At 44.9% G+C, this 20,541-nt stretch overlaps 1 protein-coding gene across 1 annotated transcript in view; it reads right to left on the bottom strand.

Moving 5' to 3' along the window:
* Positions 1–18,678, bottom strand: part of PTPRJ (protein tyrosine phosphatase receptor type J) — an 80,219-nt gene extending 61,541 nt beyond the window's left edge. The window contains exon 1 of the mRNA XM_082195808.1: positions 18,391–18,678. Coding sequence (XP_082051934.1) covers positions 18,391–18,507 — 117 coding nt within the window. The 5' untranslated portion in view covers positions 18,508–18,678. The remainder of the gene's footprint in view (positions 1–18,390) is intronic.
* Positions 18,679–20,541: the final 1,863 nt, after the last annotated feature.

Genomic DNA, 20,541 nt, shown 5'->3' with positions numbered 1-20,541 from the left:
AGAAGAAAGGAAGACTGTACACAGAGGGATATTCTTTGGAAGAGGATGTGGGGATAACGTGCAGTGAGAAGCCCCAAGCAATCATCTTGCATTCAAAGAAGCACCAAGTCTCTCATTCCATTAGTGCAAGAATTTACCCTTGCGCAACAGAGCTTTCTTCCCTCTCCTTCCCCTGTGCACCCCCTAAATCTGTTCTGGTGTTTCCCCCAATTCTCTGGAGTTTAGGGAAGGGTACAGGGAGAGAAGAGGGGAGGAGTTCCATTGTGCAAGCGTAATTCTTTGTGTTAACAGAACAAAGCCCCTGGATACCACCCATAAATAAATAAAATATTCATATTGATGTTGTTTGCTAAATTTGCAAGGGGCAACTAGTTGGGAAGGCAAGCATCTGCCACTTATTATTACAGTGGTACCTCGGGTTACGAACTTAATTCGTTCCAGAGGTCTGTTCTCAACCCGAAACTGTTCTTCACCTGAGGCGCGCTTTCGCTAATGGGGCCTCCCACTGCTGCCGCGCCGCCGGCGCACAATTTCCATTCTCATCCTGGGGGAAAGTTCTCAACCTGAGGTACTGCTTCCAGGTTAGCGGAGTTTGTAACCCGAAGTGTTTGTAACCCGAGGTACCACTGCAGTTGGCTTGGTAAAACGTGTGACTTTTTATCTGGGGACAAACTGTAGCTCAAATTAATGGGCCATGTAACCCTTTCTGCTTTGATAACTTTCTGGAAAAATGTTTCCCATCTATTACGTATGCAGAATGAACGAAATCAGTGCACAGAAAGCAGGGGCATCAGTGTTCAAGATTTATTTTGTAAAGCTGCAGTGGGGAACTGAGAGGGAGGAAACACAGAAACTGTTCTGGAATTGTAATATTTTGCTGATCTTGGATTTTCTGATACTGCTTGTAATCTGAAATGTATAAGCAGCATGGGTTACTGTCATTCTCCCCCCCCCCCCAATTTCTATTCTTTCTTAAAAAATAAAGAACCCAAAAAGGGAGTTGGGGTAGACATTAGATTTTGACTAATGTCCTTAGCTGCACAAGCCACAGATGCCATTAATTATATTATTTACTGCTATTACTCATTGTAATAGGCCCTGGTGGGAGAGAAAGCAAGGAACCCAACTGTAGGTGGAGGCTGAGCCAATGACTAACAGAGCCAACTAATGCTAGTTTTGTCCCCATTTTCCTGCTGAGTTGCAAAGGGGAACACTAAAGCCAAGGAGGAAGCAGAGAGCCAGGCCGAACCTCTGAACTGCTTGTAAGTAAAGGAGCAAGTGAACTTGGAGGAATCAAGATGGAGGTTGGTAGGGCAGGTCCACACTACTGTTAATACAGTCGTACCTTGGAAGTTGAGCAGAATGCGTTCCGGTTTTTGATCGTCCAGGAGCCGAAACGTTCAGCAACTAAGCCATTCGAGATCCAAGGTACGACCATACTACTATGCCACCACTTACAACTAACAATTCAGGGGCAGAGGAGGCTACCCAAAGGCTCACAGTTGCAAAACTGCCTCATGCCCACTTTTAAACCCACCAACTAATATCTGAACTTGTGATCTTCTGCAGGGGCGATTTCCACCTTCTCATTGTGAACTGGGCTACATTCCTGCTAATTTACACTGGATTCTAAATCCAGCGGCAACCTAGGAAATCCAGTATTCTCGCAATTTAATTATGCCGAATGATCCTCTTTTCTTTTTCAGGAACACAAAATCAATAGCATTTTTTACTTCATACGTGTATAAAACATTACTCTTGCAACAGATGAGGCTTAGCTCTCCCCTCCAGAAACTTCCGTGTGATGCAATGTTTACTAAGCCTGGAGGCATCTTGTTCCTTCCAGTATTTGCATGCTCTGTTAGTTTCCAGTATACTTCGTTCTCAGTTGTAGGAAGTTCTAGTCACAGCATGGTTCCTTAAGCATTAATCACTCAAACTTAGCAACACTATACCCCAAGGACTGAAAATTCAACTTCTAATCCTGGTTACTCTTTCAAGTGATTCATGATCTCAGCAATCGACACAGTTACCCTGTAATGTAGGCCAGTTTTGTTACCCCCTTGTTACAAATGGCAGACTGAGGCTAAGTGGTGGTAGCCTGCCTTAGGTGAGTTGAATAACCTATGGCTGAGGTGAAATTTGAACTCAGGACCTCACAGCTCATTCTCTCATCTTTTTCTCTCTTTCTTTACACCCGAGATACAAAAGCAGAAATTTATGCTTGTGGGTTCTAGTTTGAGCATCTGTTGTCCATCCATACATCTACACAAACACATTTCTGATGAACTCACCACAATTTCTAAGCAAACTTGCACTTGAAATCCTAAACTCACAGGTCATCTGTGGCATCCAGTTCAGGAGCTCTTTCGATTCATCACAGGAAGCTATTTAGCATTTTTTAATAATAAAAAAATACAAAATTGGCTGTGGCACTATGAGTCACCTGCTTAGATACAAAGCCTGCCAGATTAAACCCATGTGCATTTTTCATAATGACCTCATAGCAGGCAATGGGTGTGGAAGGCACACTTGATCATCTGTGGATTATCAGTGAATGGAACAATGCAAACATATTAGGCACTGTAGTTGGATAGGAAGTCTCCAAAAGGGTATTCTGTACCCATCTGGGTTTCATTATTACAGAGTTGGGCAAAGAGTATTATCTGGCAGGGCCCCCCCCCCAAATTTTTAATTTGAGGCCAGTGTTGCAGTAGTCATTTTGGCCTAGTATTAGTATTTTGCAAACCAAATTTATAGCACAAAGCTTTTAAGCTCACATCACATCACATCTCTCTCTCTCTCTCTCTCTCTCTCTCTCTCTCTCTGTGTGTGTGTGTGTGTGTGTTGCCAAAAAGTGTGATACCTCCTCTACTTTCTCAGTGGTGGTGGTGAGTTTCTTACAACCCCTAAGGAAGCTTATGGAGTTCAATCCTTATAGGAAAGGAGTAAGGCATCACAGTAAAACAGAATAACCAAGACATAGATAATCCATGCAAATAGTTGTACAAGGGTTTTGCCTTTTTAAAAGGTAATTTTGGGGGGTGTACCAAAAAAAACACACCCTAGTGAAGCAAACTATGAGAATGCCCTCTTTCCCTATCTCTGCTGCACATCCTAGTAGAACTTGTCCTTACTGCATAAGAAACTAGCAGAGAGAACACATTCTTTCAGATGTACTTCTCTGCTCTGTAAGTTCAGTCATTGAGAACCTTTTGGCCAGGGGTTGGCAACCTAGGGATGCAGGTGGCGCTGTGGTCTAAACCACTGAGCCTAGAGCTTGCCGATCAGAAGGTTGGTGGTTCGAATCCGCAACAGGGTGAGCTCCCGTTGCTCGGTCCCAGCTCCTGCCAACCTAGCAGTTCGAAAGCATGTCAACGTACAAGTAGATAAATAAGTACCGCTCCGGTGGGAAGGTAAATGACATTTCTGTGTGCTGCTCTGGTGTTGCCAGAAGCAGTTTAGTCATGCTGGCCATATGACCCGGAAAAACGTGTCTGCGGACAAACGTCAGCTCCCTCGGCCAGTAAAGCGAGATGAGAGCCGCAACCCCAGAGTCGTTTGCAACTGGACTTAACTGCCAGGGATCCTTTACCTTTACCTTTTTTTAGGCAACCTAAGGTTTGTGGGCCCAATTGCCTCCTCAATCCAGCCCATGGACGGTCCAGGAATGAGTGTGTTTTTACATGAGTAGAATGTGTGCTTTTATTTAAAATCCATCTCTGGGTTATTTGTGAGGCATAGGAATTCATTCATTTTTATTTTTATTTTCAAAATATAGTCCGGCCCACCACATGGTCCGAGGAACGGTGGACCGGCCCACAGCTGAAAAAGGTTGCTGACCCCTGCTGTTGGCAGTCCAACCATTATGCTGTTAGCCGCTACTGAACACGTAGCAACTCCTAAGCTTTAGAAGCAGCTTTCTGTTTCATTGCAACAGGAACTTTAAGTGGGCTGCTTTATTCATTCAAGGGTTTTTTGGGGGGGTTTTGGTGCTTGGTCCCTGCTCCTTCATCTATTTTGTTTCTATTTTATTGATCCGATAGTCTTATTTTTTAATATCCCTCACATTGAGATCCTCGCATTATTATAGCTTTAAATTATCTAATTTTTTATTAAAATATATCTAATTCTATATATGAAGTTATATATGATAAATATAAAACATATAGGAACCAAAAAGGGTCTCTGGTTCAGCGGTAGAATTCCTGCTTTGCATGCCAAACATCCTTGGTTTGATTCCTGGCAACTCCATAGCTTCCTTGGCAGAGCATCCGCTTTGCATGCAAAAGGTCACAAGTTCGATCCCATGGCATCCATGGGTGGGACTGAAACCCACTGCCAGTCAGTGTAGACAGTACTGAGTTAGATAGACTGTACAAGGCAGTTCCTATGCTGCTGTGGGGTTGTTTTAATGAGCCTCTTGCTCCAGAATCGACATAGAAGATGGTCTGTGGATAGCGGGGGGCAGGCACTCACACACAAAGAGCTGCATTTGCATGTAACACTAAACCACGGCTTAATGCTACATGGGTGGAATGCAACAAGCTCAAGCAAACAGTTGTGTTGAGAACTCCCTGCTCCTTTCCCTCCTATGTGGCCTGGAGATAGTTTCGTTTTTTAAGAATGCTGTCGTTTCATAAGAATTAAGTAACCTGGGTTACAACAAACTGTGGTTTCAAAGCAAGCCGGCGTCAGACAACAGATTATGAAGCTGACCAGTTTAATTTACCAGAATTTCAGGCTTCCTGATTTGTATTGCACAACATGACAACATTATTTGAAGGCTGAAGTCATCTCCCACCGATGTGAGAGGAAGAAAGGGGAAGGGAAAGGAAGGAAACCAGTACTTGATGGGCTCACTTTAGTTTGCCCACATAGTGCTAACCCATGGTTGAGTTTCTCTTTCTCCTGCCCCCCCATATGGTGTCAAGGAGCCCCATCAAAGATGGCGTATGGTTCTTGCCTTCACCACATACAGAGAAACCCAGAAATGGGAGTTAGAAACAAACTCTGCAAAGATAAATCCATCATCTTATCTTACTGGCGACACTCAAAGAGAATTGCCTGCATACGCAATTCACCAAAAGGAGAAGTACCTGAGGAAAAATATCATGTTTCCGTCATTCTTTAGTGCTATTTCAAGGCTCATAAGCAACATTTATAGAGATAGGGCCTAAAATCAATGCCATTTCCTCAACCAACAACTGAAATAATAATTATACTGCTGCATGATCTCCATAAAGTCTCATTGCGTTTCCAAAGAACTTTCCATCGAAGGATCTTTGTAGGTGATGGAACACCTGGATTTCCCCCTCTGATCTGTAGCCATGCAGTACCAGCACTGCAATAGCCTTTATGTCTAAGCCTTGCCACTCCAGACAGTAAGATTTAAAGAGAATACTGTAACTCTATTCAATGCCTCTTAAAGAGCCAGTAGGCTAGGCCCCAGGAAAGAAACTGCTAGTGTGACCCAAGAGGATCATAGGCATCTAAAGATGGAGAGGAGGATTGTGGCCCTACTGGTTCTTCAGGACCTTCCAGCATCATTTACTATCAGCCATCAGTTTTTACTTTGCTGCTGGGGATTTGAGAGTCCAAGGTGCTGGTACTGAAGTTGTTTACCTTGTACCACATAGGGCAGTTCCAGTGGTGGTTGAGCATCTAAACCAGCACAGTGACTTTCTGAGACAGGCAGGTGTGCTTGCCTTCCATGTAGAAAGAGAGTGGGGGTTGTGTTTTATATTTTTAACATACGAGAGCATTCAAATCTGTAACCCTCACGTCTTCATTCTGAAGTCGCACAGAACCAGTAGTGGCGCACTGTATCTGTTTTCTGGGTTTTTTAATCGGGTCATATTGGCGCGATGCCAATGGCAGAGATCACTACTTGCTTGCAATGGAAAAAGCTGTGGCCTTGCTTTGAGCTACACTGTACTGAGGAGATTTTGGGACTGGAATCCTAAATATACTTTCCTAGAAGGAAGTTTTATTGAGATCAATAGGACTTATTTCTATGTAGCTTTGGTTTCACTGGGGCTACATTTTCCCAGCAGTAACTGCATAGCTTATGAGTGTCATAGTTGCCTTGGAAGAAAAGGGACTTTGACTATTTAAAACAATGTTTACTAGTTAAGGAATTTTTTCTTGTCATCAGTTAGCCAAGGGTCACAAAGAACTGAAAAAAACCCAGTACATGCTTCACACTGCTGATATATCCAAGATAATTAATGTTTATCAGCAAAGACTCAAAGGCTTCACTCTTTACGCTGTGCCAGCAAACCAATCCTCAAATGGGTGTAAAGAATGTGAATTAATTTGAGTGTTGAAAGTAAGCACCAACCAGTTAAACCGCATACTGCAGCGCATTAGAAATGATGGGGAAATAGTACTGCTTAGGGTTCTCCCATAAAATATATTAATCTGCTAATATTTGGGGTGGTGGATCGTGTCCATATTTACACTCATATTATGTACTGTCATCTACCGGTATATAATATTAACAGTCATTTTGCACAGATGGATATTCAGGTTTTTTGTGGGGGTAGCTCTTATGATAATATCCTCTCATACGAACAATTTATGGCTAACATTTTTGAGCGCCTCTTTGAGATGGGTTTCAATTGTTGTATTTGTGAGTCAATGCTGGATGGAAAGCAGGGCATAAGTACGCAATTCAATATATAAAGTGCTTTCTGAGCATTCAAAGCACCTCATATGCATTCTATCCACCACCTCTAATATTAGTAGGTTAATTTGCAGATTAACTTTTAGGCCTGGGGGCAAGAGGGGATACATGCCCCGGGCAGCAGAACGACACCCTGCATGGGACAGAGGCACACTGCAGCCACATCACAGCCCTTATGTTCTGGCCAGATCCCACATATTCAAAGAGGTGGGTGGACACTAGGAACGTAACCAGCAGGAATGTAAAGGTGAAGTCAGGCCCTGACAATGGATGAGGTGTGGTTGGCTATGGCCCCTCCACAGTGTCCGATAAAAGCCCTCTTCCTTATCCACCCCAAGAAGAGGAAAGTGTGAAGCTGCAGTGGCCAGCCCAGTGGCAGGACAATGACAACAATCAATGGTGAAAAAGTTTCTCCCCTTTGTCCTCCATTGACACTCCTCCTCACATTCCTTTTCCTGGAGCGGGCAAGAAGGTGGGACTTTCTATGGAAGCCTGAATGGGGCACAAAGGGGATAAAGACTTGCTCCTCTTTGTTCCCTTAACCCAGCACTGCTGCTCTCAGAGAGACAGGGGGCAGGGGGAGGCTGTAGGGCAGAACCTTTGCCCCCCAGAGCAAAATCTGTAGATCTGGCAATGACAGCTTTGCAAGGTAGTTCAGTATTATTGCTCCTGTACCGCAAACGTTGACTGAGGATTGAAGGAATAGGAGTGGCTTGAGTTCATGGCTAAAGTGAAATTTTGGATCACAGCCTTATGGGTTCAGACCTTACCTCGGGTTAAGAACTTAATTCATTCTGGAGGTCTCTTCTTAACCTGAGGTACCACTTTAGCTAATGGGGCCTCCCGCTGCTGCCGCGCCACCACTGCGCGATTTCTGTTCTCATCCTGAAGCAAAGCTCTTAACCTGAGGTACTGTTTCTGGGTTAGCGAAGTCTGTAACCAGAAGCATCTGTAACCAGAGGTCAGTTCATTTGTACTTCACAATTTCCGTGTGTCAATTTCCTTGTTTAAAGATAGACTACAGGAGAGTAAATATAAGCAAAGAATTTTCTGGGTGGTACGGTTTTCTACTTGGTTGACTGAATTACAACAAGTATGGCATACATACTTAGCATACGTAGAATACACACAAGCTTATGACCTGGAACATATGAGTAAGGTAGCCTGTTTCTTAAATATGCAATAAACTGTGGTGATGCAGACACTTCTCCCTCACTCATAATACTATAAGAGAGGGCCTTCTAATGAAGCTGAATGGAGGGATATTCCGGACAAATAAATATTTATTCACAAGGTGCATAGTTAAGGTATGAAATTTGCATCCACAGGATATGGAGATGACCAGAAACTTGGACAGCTTCAATAGAGGGTTAGGCAAATTAATGGAGGAAAAGACTATCAGTGGCTACTGGTTATTGATAGCTATGTGCTATCTTCATGAGCAGAGGCATAAGGCCCCTGAATATCAGTGGCTGGGGAGCACAAGTGGGGAGAAAGCTGTAGCATTCATGTCTTGCTTGCAGGCTTTTCACCTGATTGACCACTGTGGGAAAAGAAAGCTGGACTAGAAAGGGTGATCTAGCTGGACTCATCTTAAGTCAGCAACAGGGAACAAGATCAGGCTTCCTACTCCACGTAGACCGATTACCTGACATCACCGTATTATCAGGTAACCCAACCTCAAAAGGAAAGAATTGGGAGCACATATTAACTATGTTCACCCTGTGGGACTTCCTGACAGCGTCAATCAGCTGACTACATCAAGCCTAATGGCAACTACATCAAGCCCAACTTTAGGCAGGAATCACCTGCACTAGAGGAACTCCACAGTCCAGCTAATCCCTGGAGCTTGCTGTGAGCACCAGCCAGCACTGACAGCAATCTTAACAGTTTAAGATTAGAACTGTACCTTTGTATTCACATCGTTATCTGCTATACATCTGACATCACATATGACATCAGGTGTGGGGCAGGTGGGCGTGGTTTGCAGAAAAAGGTAATTTTCTCTTCCTGGCAAGACATGTACATGCATATCTCTGGGTCTCCCCTGCCTTAATACACATGCATATCTGTGTTTTTTTTTAATTGGAACTTTTAGGAAACACTAAAAGCAAGATTAGAAAGGAGGCTTAATTTAATCTTAACAATGAATTATTTCATTTACGTTACAACAATAGCTGTTAGTAAATAAATTAAGTTTGTGGTTCGAGGACCCGATCCCTGCATAGTGGAATGAAAACACAAGGACACGTGATATAAGGTTAATGGGCAAGAAAAGGCCACAACTTTATTGATTACAGCAAGTGAAAAGGTATTGGCTTAGGCATTGGATTACGTCAGCTGACTCCACCCACTCGGAGAGGGGTGAGTCTAAAACAGGGGGGTTTATTCACCAGTAGGTGGAGCCTGTTGATGCTAATCCAACTATAAGCTCTCCCCTGATGTCACCGAGGGTCGTGCCATGGCCTCCCGCCACGCAGGTATCGGACAGAATACACAACCGCCAGATTCCTTTAACGGAATACCCAAAAATTGAAGGCGTAGGCGATGGCCACACCTAGCCCTTCGACACACCACAACACATTATTCCAATGCCTAACCTACCCACCAATACCACGAAAGTTGTGACGATTGCTACGAGGTAGGCGAAAAAACCAAAAAGCCTAACGCCAAATGGAAAAACTCCTACCAGGCCCCCCGGACAACCAGGGTGACCAACCTAAGATCCATAGCAAGGCCAAAAGAAAACTGAAACCCTGCTCTAAGGGAGTGGAGGGTGGGTGACTCGCGACGGGATGACAAAAAGTGAGGCCGGGAGGCTGGCGCCGCAGCAATTTAGGCTGTTGTACACGGCCCCTTGAAGGCACCTGGTTGGGCGCCTGGCCGTGGGCGCCAGCCATGTGAGTGGGAGGCAGGGGGCAAACGCCCCCTGCTTGGGGCGGAGTCCGGCTCCCGCCCACAACCACTCCCCTCTCTTGCAGGAGGAGAGTCTTTGTGTTTAAGAAGATAAACTTTCTGGAACAATTATTTGCAAAGTCATGGTTTTGGTACCTCAATCTGCTGCAAAACTCCATCCCTCTGACTTTGCCACATTTCAGACAGCCTCTTCAGTCTAACCCCCCCTAGTCTTTTCTTTCCATGCATCTAAAGGTGGCAGGCATCCATTTTCAAATTTATGCCTACTTTATGCCCATAGGTCTCAATCCAAACATCTCACCTGTTCCATAATGACTGTGCTATCCTTGTGCATGATCTAGCCATGATCATGATCTAGTGCATGATCTAGCCTAGGTACCATGCCCAATCCCCTATCTGATATGGCCTATCACACAGAAAATGAGCATATGCAAATCTCAACCCCATAAAAGGACAAAACCAAGCAACCCAGCTGAAGCCAGCTACATGAACAGTTAAGCAACGGCACATACTCTTGGCATCATCCTTCAACATATGCCAAGTAACTGCTGCCAGCTGAGCAATTGCTGCTTTTCATGTTTATGGAGAGACAGTTTGTGTTTGTGTGTGGAATTGTTCAGGTGAAAAATATGCCCTTCCTGGCTTACATATAGCAGGGGTCAGCAAACATTTTTTGCAGGGAGCCGGTCCACTGTCCCTCAGACCTTGTGGGGGACCGGACTATATTTTTTTTTGGGGGGGGGATGAACAAATTCCTATGCCCCACAAATAACCCAGAGATGCATTTTAAATAAAAGGACACATTCTACTCATGTAAAAACACGCTGATTCCCGGACCATCTGTGGGCTGGATTGAGAAGACGAATGGGCCGGATCCGGCCCCCGGGCCTACCCATGACATATAGAGTAAAAAATGAGGCTCCAATTAATTTCCATCAATTCATTCCCATAATGAATTCCTAAAAGATGTAAAATAGCAAAAGGTTGCTATTTTAACAAAGTGTTTGCATACATTCACCATCACTGTGGCGAAACAAAGAGACTGTTTGGAAGATTGACTATACACAGCAGTTGTCTGGCAAAGAGCTTTGGTTATGGCAATTTGGAACCAGGTTCAAATCCCCACCACTTTGCTTACGCCGAGGGAGGACAGGAGCGCTTGAGCAAATTGCTATCTTTCAACCTTGACCAACTGACCAAGTCCCTGTGAAGCTAAAAGTGGTGATCTGAGCAAATGTGAGAAAAAGCAAGACAGAACAAAAAATTGTCTTACGATTTAATTTGCTATAAAGAGGCTAATTCACATCGCTAGCTAGAGCTAGGCGCAAGAAACAGGACTTGCCATATGCAGAAGCCACATGAAGAAATGGAACAGAACAGAAAAAAGATCTCTGCTGGATCCGGCCAAAGCCTGTCAGGACTATACATATTGTCACCTGAACCAAGGCATATTCTCACTGTTTTCTTTTTACAGTACTACATCTCTCTTTGTAGTCTTATTTTATATTATTGGTGCAGATTGCCACTTGAGCTAGTTTTAAAGCTAGCCAAACGAGTCTTCTGACACTTAGCAACCTCTGGTTTTTGTCTTTTGTTTCAAAGTTTTGCAGGAGCAGGCAGCTAATAGTGTTCTATTACTTTTAAGTGAATAGAAGCCAATTAGCAGATCTCAACTGAGTAGCGGAAAAAGAATGTAGAGCAGAGATGAGTCTTAAGCTTGCCATATGCAAGAAGCTCTATTTTTGGAAAAAGGAAGCGCTTGGTTGCTATATCGCGAAGCTAGCCAACTTTCATATTCTCCAGCAGCGAGCCTGTAATTAGTAGCAGTAATTAGTAATATCCATCCTCATTGTGTAATCAGAAAATTATATTATGTACCAACACACCCACATGCTTTCAAATCTCACGTTTCTCTAACAAAAGATAATTTACATGGCATGAAAATTCTCAACAGTAAGCTCCAGGTATGAAGGTCCACTGAGGGATGAGCTCTTAACTGTACACAGAATTTCCATCTCTCTCTCTCTCTCTCTCTCTCTCTCTCTCTCTCTCTCATTTTAAAAGTTGTGGCTAATCCTGAGAGATTAAATTTCAGCGTGACATTGTTGATATGCCTTCTCTCACTGCAGGTAATGCAGCTATTTGTCATTTTCCCCTTTGCCTTGGAAGGACCGGGAGCAGCTGTCCCAAACGAATACTTTCAGTCCAAGAGAATAGCCCTATTCAGTTGTTCTCTGCACACGCAAACACAAGTTTCCATTGCATGAGAGGGAGAGTGACTCTGCCCCTCCCATGCATAACCCATCACCATTCCTTCGGTCTCTTGTGGTGCTGGGAGCCAGGGAACCTTCCCAGCTGAAGGAAGTGCCTTGTTTTATTTAAGACCCAAGAAGATTAGACTGTTAAATCATGCAGGGAACTTGTTTGAGTTGAACCGCCTTTCTGCTGCAAAAGTTCAGCGCCCAATACATTGGGTAGGGAGGGAGGTTGCAGCAGCAGGGTCATATGGGAGGGGCAGGACCATTTGCATCGTAGAATCATCTCACTATTCACACAACATTAATTGCAGAAGGGAAGGGAATGACTGATATGGGATAGCAACTTAATTTATTCATTTAAAGTGCACAAGAGAGAGATGGAGATAGAGAATGAATTATTGTAGTAGTGTCTGTTGATTACATATCTGCCGTCCACTAAAAATAAAGACTGTATTGACTTTATTTTGTATTTGATTTAGAGTTTGTCTGCTTCATTGATATCACCTTGATTTATTCTCAGATTGCTAGCCCTTAAATCCACCCCCTTTGTAAAACTACATGCGATATAGCTGAGCACTGGCTATACATTATATTTTGCTGATACTTCCATACTCCAAGCTTGATTTATGTATGCATTCTCTGATCATTACTTGCAATTCTACACTTTTACGACTCATGCACCTTTGTCTACTGGAGATTTGGAAACAGATATTTAGAGGGTACTTTCCTAGGCTGAATACTTATGCATGTTGGGAAATGTCTACGTTCTGAATTGGTCTGGCTTCAGAGAACAAATCTGGCTGCAACTGACTATGATTTATTAACTCTGCAATGAACAAAAGAGAGGATGCTCATCACAGATTCAGTGTAGCAGCAACCAGAGGAGCAGAAGCATTTGCAAGCAAACGAAACCTCTGCCAGAGCTTTATAGGATGATCACAGACACTATGCTGCATTGAAAGGATAGCACTATTCTTTGGACATGTGTGAGATTTTACATCCACACGACAGGTCTTGGATGGGTTCCTCTACAGGTGGAAGCACTGCTCCAATGCCAATGAAGATTACTGCATCCCAATCTGGCTTTGCTTTTGCAGGGGGGTGGGGGGGCTCAGCAAGATACCCTCCAGTAGACCCCACTACTGCACTCCAGTTCTTCCTCCCAGAGAGGACAGGTAATGGTGGCTACTCACTTGCACTGATGTTAGCAGTTGTGCCACTGGTGTTTCACCAGCCCCTCGGCCTGCATAACTCTGGTGTAATATTGCATCCTTGACCACTATGCTACAGCAGCACTTATACTCACATGATACTCACAAAGGTAAGCCAATAAATGCCACAGGTAAACAGAAATCACAAGGGCTGATCAATTTGGTTGCTTGGATACTAACAAGCCCATGGTGACATTTAGGAATTTGAAGTATTTCTCAGCCCTACACTGAACTGATGCCTAAAAAATTGATGTTGATGCCTCGGAATCTTGAGTATTTTCTCTGCCCTGCTGACCTCTTTTAAAACAAAAGTTTCCAAGCCCATATTCTAAAGCACCCTTTTCATGTGAAATGGAAAGGGGGGGCTGGGGGCAGAGAGATAGAAATTAACTAGATGTATAAAGTGTAAAAAATGTAAACGCATAAACTAAAGACAGATGCTCAGTCAGGGGGCTGGGGGCAAAGAGAGAAGAAGCAGCAAACTGGACTCACAATAACAAAATATTTGCTTTGAACAGAGATGCTTTGTAATGAAATAATTCACACTGAAGCTTTTTAGCAAACTGCCTTGGGGCAAATAAAGGGAGAAGCGATTGGAAAGATGCTGCAGGAATAGAGAGAACTGCCCTCTAAGAGTCCTCCCTCTTTTGCACTTGCCACTCCCCTTCCCTCTCCATTATTCAGTGTAAAGTAGACACAAAAACTCCAGATATGCTTCTCCCAGCATTAGGGAAGTAAGAGAGATTAAATGCTGACTGTGATAAGAGCATTTGTAACTAATTAACTAGCAGCAACACAACTTAAGCTTATTATAGCGGAACTGTGACCGTCTTCCTCAAACTTTGGTCACAATACGAGTGTAAACAGCTTCTGGGAAAGGAATGCAAGTTCACCAAGGAACGAAGAGCTTATGTGCATTATCATTAAGCAGACTTCAGAAAGAATAAGTGGTGGGAAGGAGCTTTGGGACATATCAGTAGTTCGAAGAGGTGGGAACCAGTCCATAAAAGCATATGCCAGAACAAATCTGTGACTCTTTAAACATGCTGCAAGGGTGAATAATCTGCAAGTAAAGCCACTGTAGTCAATGGAGGCACAGGGCTTCAACTAAAATGTCAGGGCGATCAATCCCATGCTCTGAGTCACTGCCACAGGGCCACTCCCACATTCGTCTTGCTGTTGACAACAAAAATGCCCTAATCTGAAAAGTAAACCTTGGTAAGAGGAACTAAACCACTTGCAACCACCAGGGCCAGCCTCAAAGGCTATAGAAGCAGAGAGAACATAGGAAACTCAATCTGACCATTGGCTTATCTAGAGCAGTATTGTATCCATTCACTAGGGGCAGCAGTCCAGGGTTTTCACTCTCCCAAACCTACCTGGAGATATCAGGGATTGAACAGGGACCTGGTGCTCAGCCACTGAGGCTCGGCAGGCTGGCAGGTTACATGTCGAGAAACATTTATCCATTATTTTAAAGCTGTGTTAATTCAGAGTCTCAAATTTAGCCATCTTATTCCTAAAAATTACATTTTGTCCCGTCCCACCCCCATATGGGTCTTAAAGCAATTTACAGAGAATAAAAATATACAACATAAAAAAGTAAAACATCAGAACAGCACTCATGTTGCAAAGGCCTCCTGAAATAAAAAGTTTTAACCAGACAGCTGAAACTTAGCAGCGATGCTGTGTGCCTGTTTTCTAACGGGACGGAGGTCATAGTGTAGGGCCCACTACACTGAAGGCACAACTGCTTGTTGACTGGAGCCATCCTTCTGGTCCGTAGGGGACCACTAATAGTGCTCACCCATTTGATCTCAGTATTCAGCTGGGGGAAGGCAGTCCTTAAGATATCCTGGTCCTTAGTTGTTCAGGTCTTTGTACACTAGTACAAAAAATATGACTCTGGCTCTGCAGCAGATGGAAAACCAGTGCAGGTCTTTTAACACCAGTGTTATTGTTGGCCATACTGTTCCCATCACCACTCTAGCTACAGCATTCTGCACTAGCTGGAAATGTTGGACATCACCACAGCCTAGCATTGCAGTAAACCAGTCCTGAAATTACAAATGTACAGACTGCCATAGTAAAGTTACCCTTATCCAGGAATGGCTGTAGCTGATGCTGATAAAAGGCACTCCTAGCCATCAAGGCCACCTGGACCCCAAGTGGCAAAGATGCTCACTATGGCATTCTGGTTCTGGGAGGGCAATTCAGATGGGTGCCCCGCTCCTCTCCTCTCCTGTAACTTTCTAAGAGTTGGTCAGTGAACGTCTGAAACAGGCAGCCTCCTGTACTTGTGAAGGCTCCCCAAGAATTTTGTCCTCATCTCCATTATCCGTCCTCATGTGTTCACTTTACTTAGAATCACACCATCGAAAGAGGACTACTAAAGTTTTGTGGCTTGACATATTTGAAAGATTATTATATATAGGCTACATACCTAGGCTGGGGAACTGGAGGCCCTGGGGTGTTTTTCTGGTGGGGGGGGCAAATATGGCCCTCCAGACCTTTCTTACCTGGCCCTAGGAATTCTTCCCACCCGTCTCTCCAGTCCACATCCCTTACTAGTCCTGCCAGTGTTTTTGCCTGGCTGGAATGTATACTTGAATTCTGATAATGCCTCTTGCTTGTTTAGGTGGAGGATAGAGAGGGGCACAAGTGTGTGGAAACTAGCTGCATGAAGTCAAAATTTACATGTGCTGGTCTGTAGATTTTTGCCTTTGGACCCACCCATTACTGGCACCCTTTGATGGTTACTCAAGAGGAAATGTCAACTGGTTTCTGAAGACGCCCAAAACCACATAAATAAATTACTGGGGAAATGTTAATATGCAAGAAGTGAGCCCTTCCAACATTATACCTAAATGCATTAAAGTGTATTCACCCATAATCTTAGAAAGTGACATTAGATGAGGCCCCAAGACACTATTGACATCAGCCTGCAGTTCAATGGTCCAACTCCAATTATTTTCTTCAAATACCTTCTACAACTTTAATTACCTTTTCCCAAATTAGGCAATAAAGTTGTTCAGGTCTCATAATTCTAGGGAACATCTGAGAACTTCATCAAGGGACTACCACAACTATACCATTATGCAGCAGATCAGAAGCCTTTTTGTTCCAGACATGGGGTGACCTTGTCCAATCTTTGCAGTAGTTTTCTCCCACAAAACCATTCCTAATGTATTTTGGATTCTTCCATCTTTGGGGTGTCTGTTCTCCCATATCTTAACCAGGACCACCACGCGTGTGCATACACTACACACCTGTTCTCTGAAAGTTGATTCTTTTCTCATATTAAGACTTCCAGAAATACCAACATTCAGACCAAGTTAGATTAGATGATATTGCTTTTCACCCAAACATTTAATGCAGTCAGTAAAATCTGACCCAACCATCTCTTTTGCTTCAAAAGGTATATCATCTACCAATAGCAATGATGAGGGGAAAGTTGTGTACAAGAGAGAGAGAGACTAAGAAATAAAATGACTTCTTTTTCCACTGCTGTAAGGAAAGTGATTGGGGTTTTTTTTGGCTTGCAGCATATTCAGAGTTGTTTGGGAATAATGGACAATGGCAACAGCAGTGGCAATAGACTAGGCTAGCCAATACAATTAAACTACATAACCAATCTATGTTACAGCAAAGAATGCAATCGCCTATTAAAACCATCGCTACACACTGCACTTTGATCTTCTTTATGATAGCACTCCTTATCTGCATTCCATCATATCCACGGTAGCGCAGAACTACATGTCACAATGGCTGTAGGAAACCCTGGGGTCATACCTGCGTCTTCGTCAGCAAATGACTCAAGCACAGTAGCAACACAGGTGCTCATACACATCTTGCAACCTGCCAGTACTCTCATCTAGGGGCCCTTGGCCCAATTGGGTTTTCCGCCGCTTAGATGGATTTAGTAGAGAACATGTAGTTTTGAAACCATTAATAGGTGCATTTGCAAGATTAGTTAATGGGCAAAAGGCAATAATCTCATTCCAGATCAATTATCCTGACCAAACACAACTTTCCATTTCTGTAGCCATAGCAACTAGCATGAATTAAGATCACCATTCCATGCTATCACCCAATATTACACAATTATACTCTGTGTTGGCATCCAGAATAGCTACCACCCCCTCTTTTCCTAATTATAGATTAACATCATGGTTTCTTCCAAAAACTTAGATTTAAAGGATATGTAGGGGGTGGGGAAAGTTTTTTACTTTTATCATTCTTTAACCATGCTAATTTGAGAGCACAGCAAGACAATTTAAAGGGAAATGAGTGCAAGTTATGTGATTTTGAGCAGGTGCTCCAACATACATTATTAAGGTTGGCTACTGTTTTAAATCTGAGTCTAAATACAAGCAGCTGAGGTGTATCAAAGATTAGATTATCTGGATTAGTGATTTTACAGGCATGATCAGAGATCACTTCAAAACACACAACATGCGTGTTCAAAGTCCTAATAAGTTCAATGCTGCTTCCTCCTTAGGATTGCTATGCTATGTAATCACTAGTCAACAGTTCCCTATATCTGTAATTCAAATAGAAAAACTGCATTGGCTAGACAGAATGTACATCAAAAGCTTTCTTTCATGATTCCCTCGCAAATATATCCACACACACACACACACACAGGCACATTCAGAGTCATGTGTGGACACTTCCTCCACAGCCAGTTTGTAACAGCGCAGAGTTGGCTAAACCCATTGACTTCTAATAAGTCTAGTGATGCACAGCGGCTTGCAGGAATTCAGGGTTCAAAACAAACACACACCAGAAGTGACTAGGAACCAGAGAGGGTCATGCCCTGTTGCCGTTTGTTTTAAAAGGACCAGAGCAGTTTCTTATAGACTTCCGCCCCAATCCTATATGTCTCTCCTCAGACGTCCCGTTATCCTCAACGGGGGTGGGGGACAGTCCCCTAAAACAAAACCAAGCACGTATAGCAGCGATGCTGGGGAAGCCGGTGGTCCCTCCGGCTGTTGCTGGACTCCAAGTCCCATCAGCCCCGAGCAGCAAGACCCACGATCGGGGATGCTGGGAGTTGGAGTCCAGCAGCGTCCGGCGAGCTACAGGCTCCCCTACCCACGATGTATAAGGCTGCCCTAGCTTAAACCAAGGAGGGACTTGTAAGGGGGGGGGGGGAGAGAGAGACAGGTAGGAAGACGAAAGATGGATGGGTTTACTCAGGGGAAGCAGGTTCGCGGACCGAGACATGTAGATCCCTGGCATGTAGGTGGACGCGAGGGAAAGCCTGGGTTGGGTGGGGTGGGGGTGGCAGTCCTCCAAACCGTCCGCGCCTTACCTCGCCCAGGCACAGCAAGAGAGGCAACGCGAGCAGCGCCAGCCTCCTCATGGTCGCGGCGGCGGCGGGGGGAGAAAGGCGGCAGTTCAGGAATTCGCCCTCGCCGCGGCGGCTCATGTTCGCTCAGGCTCCCTCGGCGCAGTCATGGCAGGGAGACTCCCGCCCGCCCGCCCGCCAAAACAGAAAGGAGAAGGAGAAAGGCGGGGGACGGAGAGAGAGAGAGAGAGGGAGGAGGAGGAGGAGCGCCGTCCAGGTTCCTCGCGCAGCCGTCTCGGCCCCGCGCCTTGCCCCGGGCGGCGGCGTCCCGGTGCCTCTTTCCTCTGTGGCGGCGCGGGCTCCGGGGGGGAAAGTGCGCGGCCGTAGCGGCGGCGGCGGCGGGGTGGAGCGAGATGCACAGGCAGGACAGGCGGCGGCGGCCCGGGGAGTGCAGCGCGTCAGCCACCTCCCCTTTCTGGCCATTCATCGCTTCCTCCACGCTGCCAGGGGGCAGGAATCGGCCGGCGACGTTGGCAGCAGTTGAAAAGGTCGCTTTTGGTGTTTTGTTTTTTGGTTTTTTACTGCCTGCCGCCGGGAGCCCAGTAGGAAGTTGTTCGAGCTGACATTCTCCTCCCGCCCCCGTCCGGGCTGGGTGAGGCGGGCAAGCGGCGCGTCTCTCCCACCCCACCCCCCTCTTCTGGAGCGCGCGGCCAATTTGGGAGGGAAGGGACGCTCTTCCGGGGTGGGGGATCCGCTCCTGGTTGCACCGCCGTTGCATTGGGGGAGAGGCTGCGAGCCTGAACGAGGAAGCGGATCCTGTGCGGGGCTGCACCGAGGAAAGGCGCGCTGCGTCGAAGGTTCCTGTTGAACTCGATGGGGCCGGCGCTTAGTTCGCGGGGCCAGAGGGCAAGCCTCTCTGGTCTACTCAGAAGCAAGTCTCAGCGATGCTGAGGGAATCTCACGCCCAAGATAAGTGTGCCGGCTGTTGCAGCCTCAGGCGCAGCAATCCAACTGTAGCACATAGCTGCACTTGATGGCACGCTTAGCTTACGTGGAAACGAGACCCAAAACAGGGACGGGGAAGTTGTGACATTCCGGGTGTTGCTGGGCTACAAATCCCATCACCGCTGTCTGATGGGAGCTGGAGCCCAACAATATATGGAGGGCTACATCCTCCCCACAACCTATATGTGGAATAGAGCTACGAAACGGGGAGAGAGAGAGACTAGGCTATCAGAGATCGCAAAGGTCTTTCAAACTATTTTTAGCTGAGCTGATAACTGGTGGTATCAGGAAATCCTTAAACGTGCTCATAAACCATGCAAGCAGCTTTAAATTTCACTTCTGCTTTTTCGTGAAATAAAGGGAAGCAGGACAAATTAAAAGGGAACTCTGCAGTGGTGGGACATTTAAATGTTTTGCTTTAGCCCTGTTGCAAAGAGGAATCTAAAATACAGCATAGGTTTTTCCTGGCCTTTTCTTTTTTTACCACCCTGGCATCTTTCATGTTTAATAAAAGTGTTCTTGGTGAAATGTGAGCAGCTTTGCAGTGTAATTAATTTGTTTAAGATGAATGGACTATTTGCATTCAGCCCATACACTGAGCACAGAATACAGATGAAGCAAGCAGACTATTTTTAATTTATTTCTGCTTGGTTTCCAGTTTCCACTGCCAGGCCCAAATCACCCATGCATTCTCAAGCACTTTAATAACAAGGAAAGTACTCCCTTTTGTTAGCACACATGTCCATTGTTCACTAGCTTTGAATGTCGTCACACGTACTTCTAGTAGTATAGGAGAAGACACTCCCCATCCTGTGTATCCAGGATGCTGGCCCTCATTGTTCAGCACCTAGACTCAGATGCATTTCTAGATATCCTTCTGGCCTGCCCATTATCATTCTGCACTTACACCTCCTGCACTTACACCTCTGGCCTGCCCATTATCATTCTGCACTTACACCAGTCTTGACAGTTTCATCAATGCCATATTAGTTTTTACATTCAAGTATTGCTATGTACAGAACTGATGCTATGCAAAAATGCACTTCTGAAGGAAAAAGCAAACAATGCCCCCCCTCCCCAGCTCATAGCAGCAGGGAAAAGGAGTGGCCATTCTCAAATGTGTATTGGGGGAGGAATGAAGGGGAAGGACTTCTATAGAAAAGGAGCTGC

The sequence above is a fragment of the Podarcis vaucheri genome (genome assembly GCF_965113315.1).
Source record: "Podarcis vaucheri genome assembly, chromosome: 1".
Classification (NCBI taxonomy): domain Eukaryota; kingdom Metazoa; phylum Chordata; class Lepidosauria; order Squamata; family Lacertidae; genus Podarcis; species Podarcis vaucheri.
This window is presented reverse-complemented; position numbering and strand designations above follow the sequence as displayed.